A 22,318-nucleotide genomic window follows, 5' to 3' on the forward strand; every position below is an offset into this window, starting at 1 on the left:
CTTGTAAACAATCTTTAGATGACAGAATTTTATGTTAATTTTATGTCGTTTAACCATTCTTGGGTCCGCCTGCACCTTGCGCCGTTTCAGGATTTACAGATACCATTTTCTTTATGGTTCCATCAGTTCGATGTCTTCAACTGTAGATGTAAAAAAAATATTTTCCTTGATATGAATACTTAGGTACCATTATGTGCGTACATGATAACAATAACAAGCACTCAAAATAAAATGAAATCAAATGTCTTAAACTAGAGGTAGGTACAATTAGATGGTCACGTTTTTTTTTTTTGCATAATGAAACAATAGTTTACCTTACTTTGACTGATAACAGTTACATGTTTTGGAAGGGTGCAATAGTAAACCACGAGTGTAGTGAGTGGTTATTTAGTGGAATCTTGAGCGTTGTGAACGTTCATGGCATTTAGGTTAAACAAATTTAGCCTAGCCACCTAGTGAAACAATAATTTTCACCCCAATAACACGAGGAAAATACTAACTGTTAAACATTTATTAGTGTAACTGTGTAACTAAACCATACTAAAACATTTTTTTTCCACTTTTTGTTTTACCACTTTGTCGGCGTGATTGTTGTTATACATATTGGTACCCAATTTCAGCTTTCTAGTGCTAACGGTCACTGAGATTATCCGCGGACAGACGGACGGACGGACAGACATGGCGAAACTATAAAGGAACCCTTATAGTTGACTATCCTAATTAATACAATCCGTACAATACTTCAGGCAAAGGATGTTTCAATCAGCCAAGGATTTAGTTGCACAACTAAAATTTGAGTTAAAATTCATTTGTTTATATTTTACAATTATTTCAGTTTGTTCTTCATTTATTTCGTAAATTTCATTCAGATAAATCGTTATAATTTACAATCTGACAGGAAATTGTGACGGCCATCTCGATTCGCACTTGACCGCGTTGACATAGCAACGGGCAGTACAACAGAAACTTCAAGTAGAAAATGAAAAAATATTGACCAAATTTTTTGACGGACACGTAAAATAAGTTCAATTGTATGCTTCTTTGAACATTAAATAAATAATTGACATGCAGTATTTTTATTTTCAGCACGTGTTTGTTTGTGCTCAAAAAGCGTTTGCATCAAAAACAATGGATTTATATACGATATATGTGAAGAAAGACTACTGGTCCGCCATTAAAGGTTTTGCCTTGTGATTTTTTTCTCTGTGTTTTCCACTCAAATGTGATGAAACACATTGTGTGTAAACTCGTGTCTATTATTTAATAACACACGTTTTTAATGCCCCCCTTACCTCCCTTGTTTGTTGCACAATGTACTATTGTAGGACTGGGTAATGGGTAAGCGTTCTTTAAGAGAAAAGTAATAACTAATAAAGTAAGGATTATGTCTTCTCTCATATTTTGTTAGTCATGTACAAAAATAGATTTATAATTTCTTACACTTCAAATATTTTAGTCCCATACATGCCCAACATAGTCGCTGTATGAGTAAAATTTGCATACCATACCCAATGTCAACCAGTTAAGTACAAGAAAAAGTTATTGGTGGTGAAGGATCGATCAAGATTTTGCTACTGATTACAGATCGTTTCAATCATGAAGACATGTGCTTTAGCTAGTAATGTCACGCTTTTAATATTTAGAATAGATGAATCTGTGCCTCATAGTAAATGGCACGGTCACTGCCCAACTAATAAGATTTTAGTCGGTTACCTAATGATAACTAGTTTTATGCGGACCGTGACACAATTGTCATGTCATGTCGTGTACTCACGCCATATCACTTGCACTTTCCCAAGGCTACTGTGTGAGACAGTTAAGTAAATTTTATGAATAAGAAGAAATTTAGAAAGTATTACGACAGAACGTGTAAGAAATAAGTAACAAGCAATATTCTAATCATGATACGAGTGAAATGTGTGAAGTACATTTCTTTGCATGCTAGTGCAATAAAACAGTTAGGAATCGTACAATTATTAGGATTCAGTGCACATTGATCCTTCCATTTTGGTTTAAATTTCTCAAGATGCATTGTTCTGTCCCTTCTGGACTATACTGTTCGTATTTTTTATGCTGTAGGAAAAATACCTGTCTATGTAATGAACTTTACTAATGGTGATAACATATGTATATTTATTTTTATTAATAGTGCGTGGACTTTATTTTGGATTAAACTAATTGGTCCATTCTACGTAGCTTTCGTGCGATAATCATGGTCCTGGGTTCGAATCCTGTTAAGGGCTATTATTTATATGATAAACACTCATGATGTTCCTCAGCCATTAGTCAGATAAACAACATAAACCTTCTCGAGTTTATTTGTATGATAATTGATAACGTCTATATACTATTTATTATTTTATAAGCATGTCTTGAAACTGTAATTAACACTTACTTTCCAATAATAAATATAGCGTATACTTGGGTATGTTTTTTATTACAAAGCTAAGTACCGGCCCACGATCATGGGTCGCGTGGGGGCTGTTTGGTGGTCATTTAGATTAGTCGAAACATTTGTATATCCATACTATCCATACTAATATTATAAATGGGAAAGTGTGTGTGTCTGTTTGTTTGTCCGTCTTTCACGGCAAAACAGAACGACGAATTGACGTGATTTTTTAAGTGATGATGGTTGAAGAGATGGAGAGTGACATAGGCTACTTTTTGTCTCTTTCTAACCCCCACTTCCCTAAAATGAGTGGTGGAAGTTTGTATGGAGCATTCCACAATTTTCGAATTTAACGCGAGCGAAGCCGCGGGCAATAGCTAGTTGATTATATTTATTGCTGGGACTAGGAAATCTTGTGCTCGCCAAATTCCAACTCATTTTCAAAAGTCCACATTCGACCTAAAATATTATAAATATCGGACCTTCTGCAAGTTGAGTCCTGCCCGCTTGACTTAAAATCTTATAACGTGAAAGTAACTAATACTATATCAGTGTCAAATGTTGCGTTTCTCGCATACTCTACTTTTGCCATGATGATAATTATTATAGACTGCAAATAGCCTGAGTCATTTTACGGACTGCGAACGCGTATTTTATGACGCAATAGCACATTTGTTACTTCATACCTAGTAACCAGACCGTACAAGAACGTCAAAGCATTTTTCAGTACAGATGGTGTTTTTTTACGCACTAGTGCGAGAAGTGGTTCATTATATGCCAGGTCGAAACTTCGGAGGCTCATCTGTACTGAAAAACGTCGTACGATACACGTGCGAAAAGGAAATTCGTAACTCGTGTCGATTTAAAACACTCCCTTCGGTCGTGTTTTAATTTATCGCCACTCGTTTCGAACTTCCTTTTTTACGCACTTGTATCGTAATGTACTATTGTTTAGTTTTTCAAAATTGGCATATAATATTTCAAAGGTGATAATGAATTAATCTAAATCAATCCGCATAGGTTAAGTACCCATTAGAATATTTAAATCTTATATTATTAGTCTGAACAACTGTGGTTAATTTAAAATATTATTTAGTAGAATAAAAGAAAGAATTCATAAAAGTAGATACCTTTCTATTTAATAATAGTTAAAACATAGATACCTGTCAATAAAGTACAAGCATACTAGTAGGTACGGTACGAGTACCTAGATGTAACAGTAAACGAATCTTGCAAATTAACTTTGACTGACCTCTCTTATTCCGGACCGCGGACCGATTTTTGAGTCTCACGCGTTCGAATTCAGAAAATTATCACTGAAAATAATAGGCAAGTCACCGTTTTCAACCGGTATTTTAGTGACAAAATCCCGTATGCGAGATTCTGAAATCGCCCTCCTGGGGGCTGATTTTTGAGTCTCACGGCGTTCGAATTCAGAAAATTGTCACTGAAAATAATAGGCAATTTACCGTTTTCAACCGGTATTTTAGTGACAGTGAGACTCAAAAATCGGCCCCCAGCGGGGGAATGTGGCCAGCAATATTGCCACCCTTCCGCACGGATTTGATTTGGAGATTAATATTGATAGTTTTATTTATTGTGGATTTAATTTGCGAGTGTAGGTATTTAGTAAAACGTCCCACTTCGTCGATTGCTATAAAGACGATGTGTCAGTTTATTCATATAAAGATACACGTCTCGTCTTTATGGTTAGCGATAAAGTGTGACGTATTCTAAACACTAGCACATTTTGACATTATTCAAAATTGCTTGAATTGCTTTTGACTTGTTTTTAGCTAATAAGCTAATTACCTAAAAAAAATAGCTAAAAACCTAATTAAGAAATGTATTTCTCCATCTTACGCTTAAGGTGTTTTGCTTTGCAAAGAGTTTTTACCCAAGCTTCGCCCTTATATTTACATGGAAACCTCATACATAGTTTTTTCCATTACTTATTTTTTCATTCCTTTTTAATAATATGTCATTCTTATAAGATACGAGTAAATCAATTTTAAATAAGTACCAACTGATATTACCAACCTGTTAATTTATGACTGATGATATCATTGAATTGAATTCCGATTCCATTCTTTTGTCATGTTACTAATATCACCTTGAGTAGTATCCATTTAAGTAGGCAGTTATTTAAAAAGTGTATTCATTTTGTAATCTGGCCTCTTGGTTTCATACATACGAGTACAACGTTATTAAGACTATGGACGTATTCACCCATCGCGCGATTCCCCAAATTATATAACGTAAACCACTTATACATTAAAGACCTTCTCCATGAGATAACGAACTGGTTCGATTTCATCATGCGTTGCGAATCAGTATGAATCAGTCAAAATAATGAGTAAAAAAAGAGCTAAATAGTCATATGACATAATTAAAAATCGCTACGTAACCTTAATTTCAAGCTATCAGACTTCTGGTGACAACAGTTCGTACTTACAGTTACATAAATACGAAATAAAGAAATATTTCAGGTTTAGAGCATTGGAGGTACTTTAGCAAATCTATAGGTATACTAGCTTTTGCCCGCGGCTTCGCTCGCGTTAGAGATAAAAAGTAGCCTATGTCACTTTCCATCCCTTCAAATATCTCCACTTAAAAAATCACGACAATTCGTTCTCTGTTTTGCCGTGAAAGACGGATAAACAAACAGACACACACTCTCCCATTTATAATATTAGTATGGATATAAATGCAAGTGTCCTGACCTGACTGACTAATTCATCAGTTAATTCAGAGGCGAAACTAAAAAATGCTAGAAATTTGAAATTAGTGATTTTGATATATTCCATCCCTAAGAATATGAATAAGAATAAAAAAAGTGATTTTAGCCTTTTTTGATATTCATCCCGCTAAGGGTAAATTTGTAAAAGGAATAAGTATTATTTTAAGCTAAGAACTTGAAACAAAGACAAATAAAAGAAAAACAAATCCAGTATTTTTAGAAATTCTTGCCAGGAGGAGAAGGAGAATCAAAAGGAGAACAAAAGTTTATGTGAGGATAGTATATTAAGTTTTAAAGAAGCTCGCAAGTTCGTCAAAAAAATAGGGTTATTCTAATTTCATTTGGGAAATAACTCCATTCGAACGAAGTCGAGGGCAACTGCTTGTTTTTGTATTGATTTGTCAAAATCGGCTCTACTTAGGCCCACTTGCACCAACCACATAACTCAGGGTTAGTGGGTTGTCATCTGTCAAATTCCATATAAAATGGTGCGTTAACCCACGGGTTAACCCTCCATTTTCGTTGGTGCAAGTGGGCCTTAGAGATTTACGATATAGAAGCAATTTTTTTTACACAGGTAACCTTGCAGCTGTCGTAGGTCAAAACTGTCAAAAAGAAGATGTTAGAAAATGTTACATAGGTACTTAATTCCGTCCTAAATAACTCTACTAAATTACAGTAAAACTACTGCCGTTTACGTTACGCAGCAAAATAACAGAGCGTCGTGACTGCGGTCCCCGGCTAGTTAGGCTGCGTAACTAGATTTTCTGTATGGTTTTACGTTGCCTCAGACGCCAATCAGACTGAAGACTGAATTGCGAAAATACTAGCTTCTCTTGCGAGGTAATTAGTTCCCACATTGTCTAATTATATTTTCACCACACCAACCGGTAAAGGCTTTCTTTGCTATTCGAAAACAGATAGCAAAATTGCATTTTATCCACAAGAGTGCAAAGTAATTTCATACAAATTTTAACTTGATGTCTTAAGCTGGCTGGTAGAATTTACCTATAAATGATGATTTTGAATCATAAATATTGAATAAATTGATGGATTTGATTTAGGTTCATGTTTTATAGTCAGTATTTTGTTCGTGTTGGTGTGGTGAAAAATGTTGTGTTTCACTCGGTGGCTAAAGTTTGTTTAACCTGGAGGCCTTGGTCACTATATGTAACGCTCAAGATTCCACTCGGTGGCAAAGTTTGTTTTTGAACCACGCGCTACGCTCGCGGTTCAATATTGGAATCTTTCGCTTGCTCGGGTATCAATATTGGCACGTGCGGTTAAACAACAACTTTGCCCCTTGTAAAACAAATAACTATTTACGTAGATAATATCCTTTTAATTTCTTACAGTGACTTTTCCATATTTATTTAAACTGCATGACCCATTACACCGAATAATAATTTTATAACTTCTGAATTTCTAATAGTTGTGACCCGTATGTGTTCATATTGCTCAATGACATCTGTGCTCTTTCTCTTGGGTTGAAGCGGTTGTTAAGTAATGCCCAATACCGCATGTTAATAGGTGGTTGGCCGTGAACCGTTTCGTCTCAGCCTTATCATCAGATCTAGATCAATTTAGAACGGCATCTATTTATTTTACATCTTTCGTATATGCCCGTATAATTACAGCTTAAATTAAAACCATATCAAAACGTCCAGAGTCACGATGCCTTACTACACAGAACCCCCAAAGGACAGGATAGCCAGGTTACAAATTGTCCAGATATCAAAGTGTAAAGGCATAAGTATTGTTCAAATATTTACATAAGTATATGTTTATGAGAAAGATGACTTAAAATTCATCTGTAATTATCGTAATAAAAATATGATTCAATGTTCAGATATTTGTGAACACCTTGACCGCTCTGATATATCTGATGGCGACTGTATATTAGGAATAATAAAATTGTCGGCTGACATAATGACACTTAGCCATTCTGACACTTGGGCATATAAGCAAATGAGTACAATGCAGTTGTTTGAAAATCTTTATTTTTTGGCCTGTATAAAATTGCTTGAAATGATATACAAATGAAAGTTCACAAAACCGATTCAAAAGAATCCACACAAATCTTTTGTTTTCTTCGCATAGGCCCCGCCAAACAGTTTTATTGGAGTTCTTATCCAATCGATGATTAAAAAGGGACTATTTTTTAGAGGAGATTCGGTAGTTGAACATCTTTTGTAACTTTGTACAACAAACTCAATGCCAATGTTTCTCTTCTTAATTGGTGATTCAATTTTGCTTTTGCCTATCGTTTCATCTTTGTGCACGTATAATTCAACGTTTTTGCAAACCCTCGTTTCAAGCGATGCTGGAATGTATACTTTCTTTGAATTCGATTTAGACCGGTATCTGTTGATGTCTGGAATCGCATCATTACCACCTAAGAAAGTATTTTTAATTTGGTGCACATCGAAACCAATGAATTTTTCATTAAGTGCATTACCTAGTTTGACTTGTTTGTTAAAATTTATTTGATTACTTTCTTGTTTGCCATCATAGTCATTATTTACCACTGCAACCGCAATGTTATTGCTTGTTGGTGTTATTGGGTCTAGTTTATATTTTAAAAGAGGAAAGCTGTATATATTTGGTTTAGCCTGATCGGACACTTCTTTAGCCAGAGCTCGGCCAGCTATTAAACTATCGCCGTTACGGCCCTTCATATGTTTGGATGTGTTGGCTTTATCGAGCATTCTTTCATAAGCGCCACGCCATTGGTCATTGGCGTTATTACTTGATATTCTAAAGGTAAAGGGTTGCTTGGTTTTAGTATTTTTTGGTCGAACTTGTTGGTTGATAATAAAATGTTCGTTTGAAGTCAAAAATGGGATAATTTTCATAAAGTCAGTTCCTCTATGCCTTTCAGATGTATTAATGCTATCAAACTGACGTTTATGTAACGAATTCTGTGAACTGCTCATTTCCTCTGAACCAAAGTGTATATCCTTGTTTTTGAGTGACGACGTTTTGAATTCTGATTTTGCTTTTCCTCTGTTCGTTACTTCTATGAGCTTGGGATCAACATTTTTCAAAGGAGAAATAGTTACACTAGCATCTGGATTAATAATTTTCACGTTGATTTGATGTTCCTTAATATCTCTTCTTACCATGTAATGATTCTTTTTTGTGCTATGTATTCTCTTTTTGTAATTTATAGGTGGCCGTATTATAGTATGTGTCAATTCTGATGGATATGGGTACAAATCACTCAATTTTCCATCATGAAAAATTGACTTTACTTTCTTCTGTTTTCTGTTTGTGTTAAAGTTTATATTTTTCAAATAATTTAAAACGTTAGTAGCAAAATTCGAACTCGTCCATTGTCCGTACACGTTCGGGTCATGAATAGGTGGTGGAGGTTTCTCGACATCCGATATCATTATGTCATCTAAATGGTTCTCAGCACTCGCAGTCTTTCCGTTGTCAAAAATTTTCATAGAATAATCGGAAGTTAACGCACTAATATTGGGCGGTGTTTCATATTCAAGCACTATTGGTAAATCTTGTGTACCACTGCCCGTTAATTCTTTTTTAAATTCATGGTGCGCCTTAATTTTTTTATTTTTAAATGTTTGGTTAAAATCTTTTTTACTGCCTTTTTATTAGATGGAAGGTTTTCATCAATTGAAAATTCATGTTTATGTTCATTGCTAGGAACAGGAGCATTTGTAAAAGGTCTAGAAAATATTTTCATGTTGTCTGAAGATAAGAAATCATATTCCTTATTTATGGTCCGCGGATTCACAGTTTGTATGTCATCATTTTGCAAGTCGCCCAAAACAATATATTGATCTCCTTCGTTGCTTATGTGCTGGTTTTTCAATCTGGGTTCTAGTCTATTCCAATTATTTGGGTCAATGGTGATGTTTCTTTCAATTGTTGATAATGATAGCATTGATGCACCGTATATCTCGCCTGTCAGTCCGGTGGGTAAACCTGAAGGAAATGAGAGGAAGGAAAAAATGACCATTACATTACAGTCATATATGTAGGTACATAACATAACTAAGAAGAAATGCCATTCAGGGAAAATAATCTTTTACAACTATGTAGATGGTTTTATAAAATACGATTTCAATTTTTATATAGTGCACGACTAAACAAAAAATACTAAAAAGAAAGATTTTCGTTCGCATTTTTCTATGCAACATATTTACAAAAAAAAATTAGCTCAATTCGTACATTTTTACTTTCTTTTGGCCTCAGATGTGCGTTGTTAAAATTATTCTGGTTCCTCATGTTACACCGTGTATAATCCACATTTCCCTTCAAGTATTTAATAATATAATAAACACATTGTCACCTTTTTCGGATGTTCCGTAACCAATAATCAATCTTCCCTTTCCGGGAAATTCAAAACCTCGTAGCTGTAAAAAAAATATTACATGTTTTGAAATACTGTTTAAGGTTGTAAGGTTGTACGGGGTACAACAATAACTGAGGGAAATTGTAACTACTTAATCGAAATATCTTCCATATTTTACATTATTTACTGTGGTGCCATATATGTTCAGAGTCCAGTCCAAGTATACGGAACAAAAATTAAACCTAGATAACTAATTTACAGTGAAGGCTGTCAGTAAAATGACCGTAGATGGTACTTTTTACTAATAACTTATTCATATTTTACATACGTATTTATAGTATTTCTTTTATTTATTTAGTAACAGAAAAGGTACATTTGTAACAGCAACATGTGTCCAAAGCGGTTTTCTCAGTTTGACTGTAGGATCCTCTCTTCGCTAAGAATAATAAAATAAGTCGTGTGTTTTAAAAACTATTTCGTTCCGATTCAGCTCGAACTACGGTTAATATAATGCAGCAAATTTTGGCATATAAATCGCCATACACTGAATGATAGCGACTCTGACCGCGCCCCTAAGGAGTTAAAAATACGAGTGTAGGCTGTTTTAGGCACGGAGGTCACCCGTGACCTCAGGTCAGGCATTCAAGTTAATGTTTGCGCCGCAGGGTACGGTTGCAGAACTCACACGTACATTATAATACGGTAACCAATGAATGACTGGACTCTCCTTGTAGTAAGCCATGTTATAACCTTGCTTTGTTTTGTATTAATATGTAATTGGAAACGATTAATCAACAAGAAAGATTCGTGGCTCATGATCGGAACGATTTCATTGGAATATATTTGGTGAATGCAAATAAATCACACACAGATTTATAGTCAGGGACCAAACGACCTCTTTTACAAAAAGTCGTCGACATCTCTTCTAAATACCTAAAACAGGTATGGATGTGTTCCTCGTTATCTCCAGATTACGAATTGACCTGTTTTAGTTTAAGGAGGGGGGGACGGGTTGAGAAAAAGGGGGAGAAAGATGGCGGCCGACCATCATAGATATTTATTCACATCTCGAGTCCTATGGCACCAATCTGTTCGTGCGAGGTGTCGTTTGAAAGCTTATTAAACCTACTTTAATTGTTTTTAAATAACTATACTCATAAAAGTAACCGTTTACGAAATATTTGAAAATATGTGTTTTTTTATCGCGCATTAATTGCACAAGTACTAGAAAAAATGCGTCTAACTCAATAAACAATAACTTTACCGCAATTGATGTTATTATAAAATTTTCGCGTCTATTCATGTTCTTTCTAAAAATATAAGTTTCATTGGTATATGATAATATATAACCATGTAATTACGAATTTGGTTTAGCAGGAGTCACTCTGCCCGGTCGCAGAAATGGGCGCTGACCGTAGTAAAGTATTCAATATTTTTGAGGTCCTATTTTACGGATCCATATGCGAGAGGTATCGTTTCAAAGCTAATTAAACCTACTATATTTTTTATAAATAACTATAATCATAAAGGTAGCTGTTTAGAAAATATTTGAAAATATGTGTTTTATAGACCATGAGTCGCACAAGTACCTACTGGTAAAAAATGCTTCTTAATCAATAAACAACAACTTTTCGGAATTGATGTTAGTATAAGATTTACGCGGAATTTCGTGTGCTTTCTAATAACATAAGTTTTATTGGTGTATGATATTATATAACCAAGTAATTACAAATATGGTTAAGTAGGGGCCACAGCGCCCGGCCACGTATGGATGCTGACCGTCACCAAATTTTCTATATTTTTCAGATCCTATTTTATTTAACAGGAATCTTTTGAAAGCATATTATGCGTACTATCATTGGTTCTCAATAATTTTAGTTGTAACTGTAGTAGCTAACAAAATATTTGAAAATATGCATTGGAATCGATGTGAGTAAAACATGCATAGATTTGCTCAATGAATTATATTTTTCCGCAATTGATATAATAACAAAATAAACGGCGAAATGTATGACCTTTTCAAATAATAAGTTTTGTCAGTATTGCATAAAGAATTAATGTTAATTTATCCATCATACTCACTGCGCACCGTCATATACACGGATGACCATTTTCGTTGCCGTTTTCATAATTTTTAAGATTGTATCTTGGTGCATGACCAATAAACAATAACTTTACCGCAAATAATGTTATGATAAGATTTACAGGACATTTCATATGCTTTCTAAAAATATAAGTTTTATTGATGTATGATATTATAAAACCAAGTAATTACGAATTTGGTTTAGCAGGTGTCACTGCACCCCCGTGACGTAAATAGGTGCTAACCGTCGCCTAATTTTATGTATTTCTCAGATCCTATTTTAGCGATCAATTTGTGAGAGGTATCATTTGAAAGCATATTATGCGTACTATCGTTACTTGTAGAAGTTTACAAAATATTTGACAATATGTGTATTTTTACTGTATATGAATAGCATTCGCACTGATACGAGTGAAACATGCTTCTAGCTCAATAAATTATTTTTCCGCAATTGATATAATAACGAAATGAACCGCAAAATGTATGGCCTTTACAAAAAATGAGTTTTGTTAGATTTGCTTCAACAATTAATGTTAATTTGTCCACCATACCCACTGCGCACGGTCAATCGTCATATAAACGGATGTCCACCGCCGTTGCCTTAATTTCTTCATCATTTTACAGATTTTATTTTACTGATCAATTAAGTATATAAGTAAATTCGATACGTGATAGATTATATTTATTATGAATATACGATTAGTGAAATAAAATCTGAAAAATCATGAAAAAAGGCAACAACGGTGGACATCCATTTATATGATGGTGCGCAGTAGGTGAGCTGAAAAAATTCAAATTAATTGTTTATGCAATACAAACCAAACTTATTTTTTGTGTAAGTCATACATTTTCCGTTTAGTTTGTTATTATTTCAATTGCGGAAAACTATAATTTATTGAGCTAGAAGCGTGTCTTATCAATGCCAATGCTATTCATGCACAGTAAAATACACATATTACTAATCAAATATTTTGTAAACTTCTACAGTTTCGACTTGAAATATTAGAAATAAAGATAGTACGCATAATATGCTTTCAAATGATACCTCTCACAAATTTATCAGTAAAATAGGATCTGAGTAACGTAGAAAATTTGGCGACGTCAGTCAGCACCCAATATCGTGACAGGGCGCAGTGACACCTGCTAAACCAAATTCGTAATTACTTGGTCATATATTATCATACACCAATAAAACTTATATTTTTAGAAAGCGCATGAAATTTCGCGTAAATTTTATAATAACATTAATTGCGGTAAAGTTATGGTTTATTAAGTTAGAAGCATTTTTTATCTGTATATGTGCAACTCGTGCTCGAAAAAAAAACTAATGTTTTCAAATATTTTGTAAACAGCTACCTTTATAACTATAGTTATTCAAAAATAATTATAGTAGGTTTAATTTGCTTTCAAATGATACCGCTTACATATGGATCCGTAAAATAAGAACTTAAAAATATTGAATACTTTACTACGGTCAGCGCTCATTTTTATGCGACCGGCGGAGTGACCACTACGAAACAAAATTCGTAATTTAATGGTTATATTATCACTTACCAATAAAACTTATATTTTTAGAAAGCTCATGAATAGTCGCGTAAATTTTATAATAACATCAATTGCGGTAACGTTATTGTTTATTGACTTAGAAGCATTTTACACCAGTACTTGTGCGATTCATGCTCGATAAAAAACACATATTTTCAAATATTATGTAAACAGCTACCTTTAATACTATAGTTATGTGTAAATAATTATAGTAGGATTAATTATCTTTCAAACGATACCTCTCATATATGGATCCGTAAAATAAGACCTCAAAAATATTGAATACTTTACTACGGTCAGCGCCCGTTTATGCGACCTGGAGGATAACCCCTGCCAAACAAAATTCTTAATTATATGGTTATATATTATCATATACCAATGAAACTTATATTTTTAGAAAGAGCATGAATAGACGCGAAAATTTTATAATAACATCAATTGCGGTAAAGTTATTGTTTATTGAGTTAGACGCATTTTTTACTAGTACTTGTGCAATTCATGCGCGATAAAAAAACACATATTTTCAAATATTTCCTAAACGGTTACTTGTATGAGCATAGTTATTTGAAAACAATTAAAGTAGGTTTAATAAGCTTTCAAATGACACCTCGCACGAACAGATTGGTGCCATAGGACTCGAGATGTGAATAAATATCTATGATGGTCGGTCGCCATCTTTCCTCCCCTTTTTCTCGACCCGTCCCCCCTCCTTAAACTAAAACAGGTCAATTCGTAATCTGGAGAGAACGAGGAACATATCCATACCTGTTTTAGGTATTTAGAAGAGATGTCGACGAAAATCGTGAAGGAGACGACTTGTGGCCAAATTGGCTCTAGACTATTACATCTACGTTCTCGTTTTGTAATTACTATATGCATTGTAAGAGTAAATCACATACTAATCACACGTTCTTATCTTCTGATAGGATCACTCGTGAATTGTAATGAATTAATAAAATGTCAGTGATTTTAATTTGTAGGTAATTGTTACAATAAGAAACATAATCGTTTTTAGCCCATTGGACATATAAAACCCTACAAAAATGGTTAATTACAACGAGTTTTAAGAATCTTATTATACCTAGGTACTACAAAAACAATATTTAGTAACGGAAAAGCATCTAACCAATACGCTTGTGCTTAAATTTAATAATCTTATGACATGATGGACGTCTTCAAAACGGTGAGAGAATTCGTTTATAAATAGTCGTGAATATATACTTACATATCTGGAGCCTTGGCAACTTATGAGTTTGGCATCGACATACATCGCCCATACGCCGTGGTCCGACTGGTAGGACACACACACGTCCCGCCAGGCGCCCGCCGCGAACTCCACGGCCGCGCTGCCCGCCACGCGGTCGTCCTCCAGAGCGATCCGCAACCGCCGACCTCCCGAGTCCAGCCATAACCGCATTATACGTTTGTCGTCGGCACCTGAAAATGCATTAAGCGGCGCAATGCGTGCAACAAACTTGAAAAAAAAAACATTATTGGACCGTGAAGTTGCTTATTATTCATTAATTATGAATACAACCTCGTTTATCATAAACAGGTAGACGTTACTCGCGTGTATCAAGCGTTAAACGCTACTGTGTTAATTACTTTTAACTTATGTCTACATTTTATACTATCAAATAATACTCATGAATACATTCATGATACGTGTCTTTTCAAAAGGGCTTATTTCCACTTTGAACTTTTTTTGGGAAATCGAGAAAAACATAAAACCACGGTATTGATTTTGAAATTAATATTTAATTTGCAAAATTGTAATAATGTAAGTTGACGTTAATGCTATGATTACATCAAACGTAACATGTGTACCTACCTAAATAAATATTTAATTACCATATGTTTTTGAAAATTAAGCACTTTTGATGCGAACTTTTGGGAATTAAGCCCTTTTGTTGTGGCCTCGTAGCGTAAACGTTATTATTTTAAAATAGTTTTATTTAATTTTTGGATTTTGTATTAAGTTAGTTGATATCAATGTTGTTGTACTACATACATTGGTTTATCCACATAAATAATCATTACACATTTTTCAAAATGTGTTCTAAACTTTGATGTTACTCTTTTTTTTAAAGATCAGGGCGAGACTTTTCGAGCTTTAATCTCAAAACAACACGTAATTTTCTATACTAAAAAAACTGCATTCATAGTTTAAAAAAAAGAAAAATTGAAATAAGCCCTTTTGAAAAGACACTCCTCATTTATGTTTAAAGACTTAATTTCAATTGGAATTCCATCCTGATTTGATTAAATGTTAATTAGCTGTAGGTTCTGCCCGTATGATTACCCACTGGGCAACATTGAACTTACGCGAAACAAGAACAGAGAAAGGGGGTCAAATTAGCGATTATGGCGCAATTTTGTTTACTTAACAGTTCACATGTGCGGTTTCAGTTGGTCGGTGCACTTTTTTTGATTTTTAATTAAATTTTGTTCTAACCTAGTGAAAATAGGTAGATTGTATAAGTTTTTATCGTTTAAGGATTCAAGTTGCGCATGCTCTCACCGACGTAGGTGAAAATACTTTGGTCGCTCTCGACGCTGGTCACGCGCACCCATACGCACAGCGTCAACTCACTCAGCGGTGGAACATCCATGTCATATTGAATGAACTGTAATTAAATAAATATTTTCTTAATTCTCATTAAAAAAATTAAGCAAAGTACCTATATTTACCTAAAAGGACTGCTGTTTAAAAAGCAATGTTCATACAGCTATTCATTAATTACATAATGTAATTACTAATTAGCAATCAAGCGATACATATAACGAAGTTCGCCAAGCTGTAACATTCCACTTGTGACCACATCATGTAGGTAAGCTATAGGGTCACAGGGACTGATTTTTTTTATTTTAGCCGCTCAATTTTATGTTAGTTCAACCTCCACCACTAGGCATTTAATTTACTAGCATACGAACGAATAAGACTTATAACGCTCGATTCTCGCAAAAGACAATGAAAATATCAAGTTGGTCGCATGCATACCCTTCCCTCACCTTTTCTTTAACCGCGAGCGAAAGGCACTCTGAATAATATCATACCAGTATAAAGTAACTTTTTCCGTGTCAATCTAAGTGCCATTCTATCTCTTATCTCAATTCAATAAAAAAAATGAATAGTGCGCAGTGGAACCGAAAACTACTTTCGCACTCTTTCTAGTTCCGCAGTGTTCACAGTTAGATAATTTTAATGTAGTTGTCGAATCAAATCAACCTGTTTTACAAACAGTTTATCTCAAGGTACATAGGTACAAAGTAAGTTCATCAGATTAAAAATTTTAGATAATAATTAGTACTTTTCATGCCGATGACATCAATTTGACGTCACACTGTAGGATGATCCCAAATAAGTTTAATGTAATTATTAATTCTTAGTTCTAAATCACTGTAATCATGTCGAAGTGACTTCAAAAGAAATTTATTCATTCGAGGAATCATTAACACTTATCCACTTGATACATGAAACGTTTTTTGTGCAACTAATATGCTATTAAGACAGTATGAAACCGAAGTCGAGCGCAGTCACAAAAAATATCATTGTTTTTTCATACGAAAATGAAACAACCTATGGTGGAGCCACAATTTACCCTTCCCTTTGCCTATGTAGGTTATCAGAACAAATGTGGGGTGAGAATATTTGTGACAAGGCACCTGTGCAACAGGCCTCATTAATTTAGATAGGAATATCTTATTGATGAACACTTGCAAGCAACATAAGCTCAAAGCTCTGCTTACCCAACGGGTGCTTAGTATTAATAACGCAAAAGCTGTAAGCTGATAATTAGTGAACCCATCTTACACATGCTCATGGCACACAAACCTTTGTGTCTAGTATTTGGCCCCAAGAATATTCAACAAAATACAACAAAATATTCAATTATTACATCTTGACAACTTTAAAAATGCCTTAAAATTGTTGTTAGCTCCAAAAAGTTACTACCTACTTTGTTTGACATGCATGCTCTCAAATTTGTATGCCGTAAGGTGCCACATAGTGAAACTGAACTGAAATGTAACAACTTATGTACACCTATGTAGGACAAATAAATGATTCTGTATTTTGAACTATCACAAACATCAATAAGTACAAGTTTCAAAACATCTTCTAGTATGACGTGCCAGATGTAACAAGTTATACCAACGTGTCAGTTTAAAATGACGTTTTAATTAGTCAAAAGAAAATGATCATAACAACACCGAGACACAGAAACGAAGTGACAAGTCAATGTTTCAAATTGATATAAATAATACACGATGTCCTATTAATAATTTCGAATGAGGAGGCACACTGACAATTTATCCCGCAAGGCGGCGCCTGTGCAAGTGTCTAGGCATGTCACTGTCATTCATATGTGACAGAGAGAAAAAACATATCATCTTCTCGCACTCACGTATGAAATTCGTTATCTGAGCAATGGACTACCAGGGTGGCGCCATCTGTCATTTTGACCTTTGAGTTTGCCTCCTCATAGTCAAACATTCTGAATGAAACTTCGATAAAAAAAGGATTTATTTTCAATTTAGCCAAAAATCATATGTAACCTTATTTCAAACCTTAGCGGACATGAGAGGTGTCATAGTCGTGTCTCACGTTTGTCTCACGAATGTAACCGATATAAACCGAACATCTGACTTGTACTCCGAGGTGTCGCATAAACCTGTATTTTATACATATTATGTAATCATAATCACTAATGACTTTAATTTGAAACACTCAACAATTACTTTAACAGTTTGAATGGCATGTCACTTAATTTTCTAGAATCAAAATAAATGTGACACTTTATGTATAATGTATATATTTACTTCTAATAAACTATAACAATTAGTCAGTAACATTTGACTTAAATTATTTTATAAATTGTTTTGGGACCCTATTTCATCAGTTTCTTTTGCTGTTGACTGTACCAATGATTACTAACGCTTAGTAAGATTTGACAGACGTTTATGAATGACGCCTTGCCTAAGCCATAAGATAAGGATAATATAATATTTCAGTTTTCAGGCAAATCATTACGACTAATTATTTATTAATTAAAACTACACTGGCAACTATAGTTTCTGATGAATGCTATACCTGTACATATCCTTTTGAGTTAAGGACGATCTTGTAAACTGGTCTGTTGATTGCAACACAAACGACCGATATGCTGAATATCGTCAGCAAATTGCGCCACCAGAACCCGAACATCTTTACCTGTAAAGTTTTTAATTACATGTTTCTTTAACTAGAATACAAATCAAGTTATTTTGTGAAATATTTTAAGTACTTAAGTACCTTTAAAGGTGCCATTGCGATAATAGAAAAGATAATATACACCAAAGAATTTTCAACGGATACGACGGCGGCCGTATGTGTAGGTAATTAGGTACTATGTATGGTCTAGTGGTAAGGACGTTAGTCGCGTAAGTTAAAGACCGAGGTTCGATACCCGGCTCGGCCACCGGCGGAAGTAAGCGGTTTTTCTTTAGTTCATTATATATATTTCAGTTTAGTGGTTCCTTTACCCATACTCTATAAATAGTGTAGCTATGATGAGTATGGGATTCAAAAGCAATACCTAACGCAATCACTCGTTGACCTCAAATGGTTCTAACTAATCAATCAGAAGGGGACTGCAAATACAATTAAGATTACATTCAAATGTAGACTGCAGCAAATTGGTGTTGCAGCATTAGCGGTACTGCTGCAGCTTAATGCCTGCATTGAATGCGTCACCTAGCTAGACATCTTCAAAGATAAAATTTTATTTCCGATTTATCTTTAATAAACATTTCTGTGAATGCTGTGATGTTTCTCTCAAATAAAGACTTTATACTTACCTAAATATTTTTCTGATAATAAATATCTACTTTAAACTACATAATACATTAAGGCTTGACACATCTTGACAAGGGAAAGGCATAACGATGAGCATTTTGAAATGACCAAGGTAAACAGAAAATACCATTTTTCTCATATTTATGTACTTTTTATTGCGTTCAACGAACATTTTACGTTATGATAAATAGAGTTATTTCTTATGTACGCAAGCATTTTTAAATATTTCACAAAATTTCGCAACAGCTCTTTACTAGATAGCAATGTATGTAAGATTGCAAAAAACATTGCGCCCACGGAAATGATATTAACCCCTTACTGCTTGTAATAAAATGTAAAATATATCATGAAATTTGAATATCATATCTGCCAGAAATGGCTTCGTAAGCAATAAAGGGTTAATGAAAGTGCTCGCTCGAATGAATATCATAATAATGGCACTAATCTGATAAAATATATTGATCATTGGGTCTTTAAACACCAAGCCTTAGTGCATGAGTGATTATATAACCGTTGCACGTTTTAATAGTTGAAAGTAGGAGATACTTACATCAACAGGATATGATGATTAATAACTTTCCAATGCCGCGGGGAAAATGTAACTGTTGTCCTCACCGTAGAAAAATAAAACAAGAACTGACGACTGTCACAGCAATGTTATTACTTTGAGTGTTTGTAAACCACGAAACAATCTTCTTCGATACTTTGTTGCCTTGTCTTAAGTATTCTACGTAACCATTATAAAACATAATTTACCGCTCGCTCTCTCCGACAAGTCGAAGAAAACAAAACCATATAGCAAACTAAATCTTAATGGCACAGATTTAATTTAGCAGAAAACTTTATAAAATTTTGACTCTACTTTGATTACTGAAAACTATATCAACTACCTCTAGAGATACTGTAATTAGATCACCACTGAATCACATGTGAATCAGTAGCGATCGATAACGAAAGGTTTAATAAGTACATGGCAGCGTTTTTTAGTTGACGAAACTTGTAAAATTCAGGCGAAATCATAGAGCACCATTATAATACGTATGATCCTTAATTGACCGTCTGCTTCAACATTCCACCTGAGTGGATGAATGACTGAATGCACGATTGATTGCGTATACTTTGGCGCGGCCAAGCTTGTCATGTACATGCCATTTCCATTGAACTGAACTTTAGTTACTGATAGCAATATAATTTATATAGGATTTACAGTCTCCATACTAAGAATCGTACCTCGTTTTAGCGCCACCTAACTACACTGATGACGCCTACTTTTTTTTTTTCAAAATGTGTATTGACGTGAAATCATGATATTAAAATAAAGAAGCATATCATTTGTTCTTATAAAAAATAAAAACACGCAAAAATATTTCAAGAAAATATAATTCTGGCCACTTCCAGACTGCGAACAGCGCCATCTAGTTTTAAGCCTAATTTTTTTTTCATTTCATTTCATGGGTACGCTTTTTTGTATGGGCTTTGTCTGTCCCGTGTTATATGGTTTTTGCTGATAGAAAGCATTTTGTGTGAACTCACAGGTTCAGATATTCAAGTTCTATACTTATGCTCCCTCCGTTAAGAAGGTCCTCATTTTTTGAACATCTGGCAAATTTGTTTTCAGGTGAAAGCTCCAGCGTACTACATGGGCACGGCGGCGCCCAGCACGCTGCCGCGCGGCGGCTCGCTGCTGCGCGCCTTCTCTCCCGCTGCGCCGCCCGTGCCCGCTGACCGCGCCACCACGCTCCCAGGCGCCGGTACGATACGCTGCCGCGCGGCGGCTCGCTGCTGCGCGCCTTCTCTCCCGCCGCGCCGCCCGTGCCCGCTGACCGCGCCACCACGCTCCCAGGCGCCGGTACAGCATTGCTACTGCCCTTACTACTACCCTTATTATTTCGCCTATACCGTATGTTTACAACATGACAAAAGGGTCGTGGAATTAGGATAGTAATACAAAATTTATTTAATAAAAAGCTTAATATTAGAGTATGTAAAAAAATCCGTCAAATTAGGTACAGAGTGGTGTGTGTGTAGGTCCAACGCCCGTCAAGCCCTTGCGCACATACACGATGGGCAGCGGGTCGGAGCGCAGCTTCCCGTTGGCCCCGCTGTGCCCGCGGGGAGCGGAACAGCTCTACACCATCCCGGGTAACTCGTACCAGCCCTATTCGTAACTTATGTTCGCTTTCGTAACTTCATATTTTGCTTGTCGCTTGCTGTTTGTACCAAGTCGAAGGCTATATAAGTATATATACTGTATCTTTCATGTAACAATAATAGATCAATATTGTAGGCCTGCATTCTTATCCCAAAAATAACATTTTACACTTTTGATCTCGAAGTCTGTGCTCTGTGACAATCTTTATCGATTAACAATTGACGTAGATGAGAAGGGTAATATGTCTTAATTGCTTACTTGCAAGAGCGACATAATACTTCGATTCGATGGATTACCTCGGAACCGTCAATAAAAATGTACTTTCAGCTGGATGGCACTACACGTTAGTATTTGATAATTTTAACACATATCAAGTTAAGAATATGTGCCAAATTGTCAAAACGGAGATTCAAAAGCTATACTTAATCTGTTTCGAGAGATGATAGCCTAATGCGCTGTGACTACTCATTTTTCTTTGACAGTAACTCTCTATACTTACACTCGATCCTCTTTGTCTCTATACAACATGCCTAACTCTGTTGACTGTGTAGACTACTTTAGGTATATTAAAAATTAAAATTTTGAAAAAACCCCCGACCGTGACATAGTGGACCGATTTTCATGAAACATGGCTAAGAACACTCCCGACTAACTCAGCTTTCAGACAAAAAAAACTAAATCAAAATCGGTTCATCCGTTCGGGAGCTACGATGCCACAGACAGACACACACACAGACAAACAGACAGACAGACAGACAGACACGTCAAACTTATAACACCCCTTCGTTTTTGCGTCGGGGGTTAAAAAATAGCTGCCAACATAATATGCCCACGAGAATGTCCATTATTAGAATAACTCTACAATGCTTACTTGTGCTTTTTGATATGTCGCTGAAAACTGCGATTTAACAAATGCGGTTATTGCAGTTAATTTGAATACGTGTAACTGAGCTCCTTGTATACTTGTACCTAGGGTTGCAAATAGAAAAAAAACAATTTTTTTTTTCAGAATTATGAAAAAAAAAACATGAAAAAAACCGAGCCCCATTGTTTTTTTCTAAATATGTTTTTTTTTTCAGATGAACAAATAATTCAACAAAAACGATTTTTCTTCAGTTGTAAGTTGTAACGTTTCAATGACAATAACGTACATTTTAATTCGATTAAAATTCAGTATTATACAAACGTTTATTGGGAAATGCCCGATGCGGCGTGCAGCGTGGAGAGCCGGTGGTGTTGCCAACAATAA

At 34.9% G+C, this 22,318-nt stretch overlaps 2 protein-coding genes across 3 annotated transcripts in view; one reads left to right on the forward strand and one right to left on the reverse strand.

Annotated features, from left to right (window-relative positions):
• Positions 1–22,318, forward strand: part of LOC125240573 (coiled-coil domain-containing protein CG32809) — a 110,269-nt gene that overhangs the window by 51,566 nt on the left and 36,385 nt on the right. Inside the window, exons 10-11 of the mRNA XM_048148523.1 lie at positions 20,536–20,668; positions 20,946–21,059. Of these exons, the coding sequence (XP_048004480.1) occupies positions 20,536–20,668; positions 20,946–21,059 (247 nt within the window). The remainder of the gene's footprint in view (positions 1–20,535; positions 20,669–20,945; positions 21,060–22,318) is intronic.
• On the reverse strand, positions 8,665–19,590 carry LOC125240575. 2 transcript variants are annotated; one of them, XM_048148526.1, is made up of 6 exons: positions 19,468–19,590; positions 18,174–18,293; positions 15,603–15,708; positions 14,307–14,518; positions 9,451–9,514; positions 8,665–9,083 (listed from the first exon to the last, which is right to left on the reverse strand). In XM_048148526.1, exons 2-6 carry the CDS (start codon positions 18,285–18,287, stop codon positions 8,668–8,670), a joined length of 912 nt encoding a protein of 303 aa, XP_048004483.1. In that variant the 5' UTR covers positions 18,288–18,293; positions 19,468–19,590; the 3' UTR covers positions 8,665–8,667. The 2 variants fall into 2 exon arrangements, with proteins under 2 accessions (XP_048004483.1, XP_048004484.1); XM_048148527.1 differs by lacking the exon at positions 18,174–18,293 and having other exon boundaries at positions 19,468–19,499.

The sequence above is a fragment of the Leguminivora glycinivorella genome, chromosome Z (assembly GCF_023078275.1).
Source record: "Leguminivora glycinivorella isolate SPB_JAAS2020 chromosome Z, LegGlyc_1.1, whole genome shotgun sequence".
NCBI classification, from domain to species: Eukaryota; Metazoa; Arthropoda; class Insecta; order Lepidoptera; family Tortricidae; genus Leguminivora; species Leguminivora glycinivorella.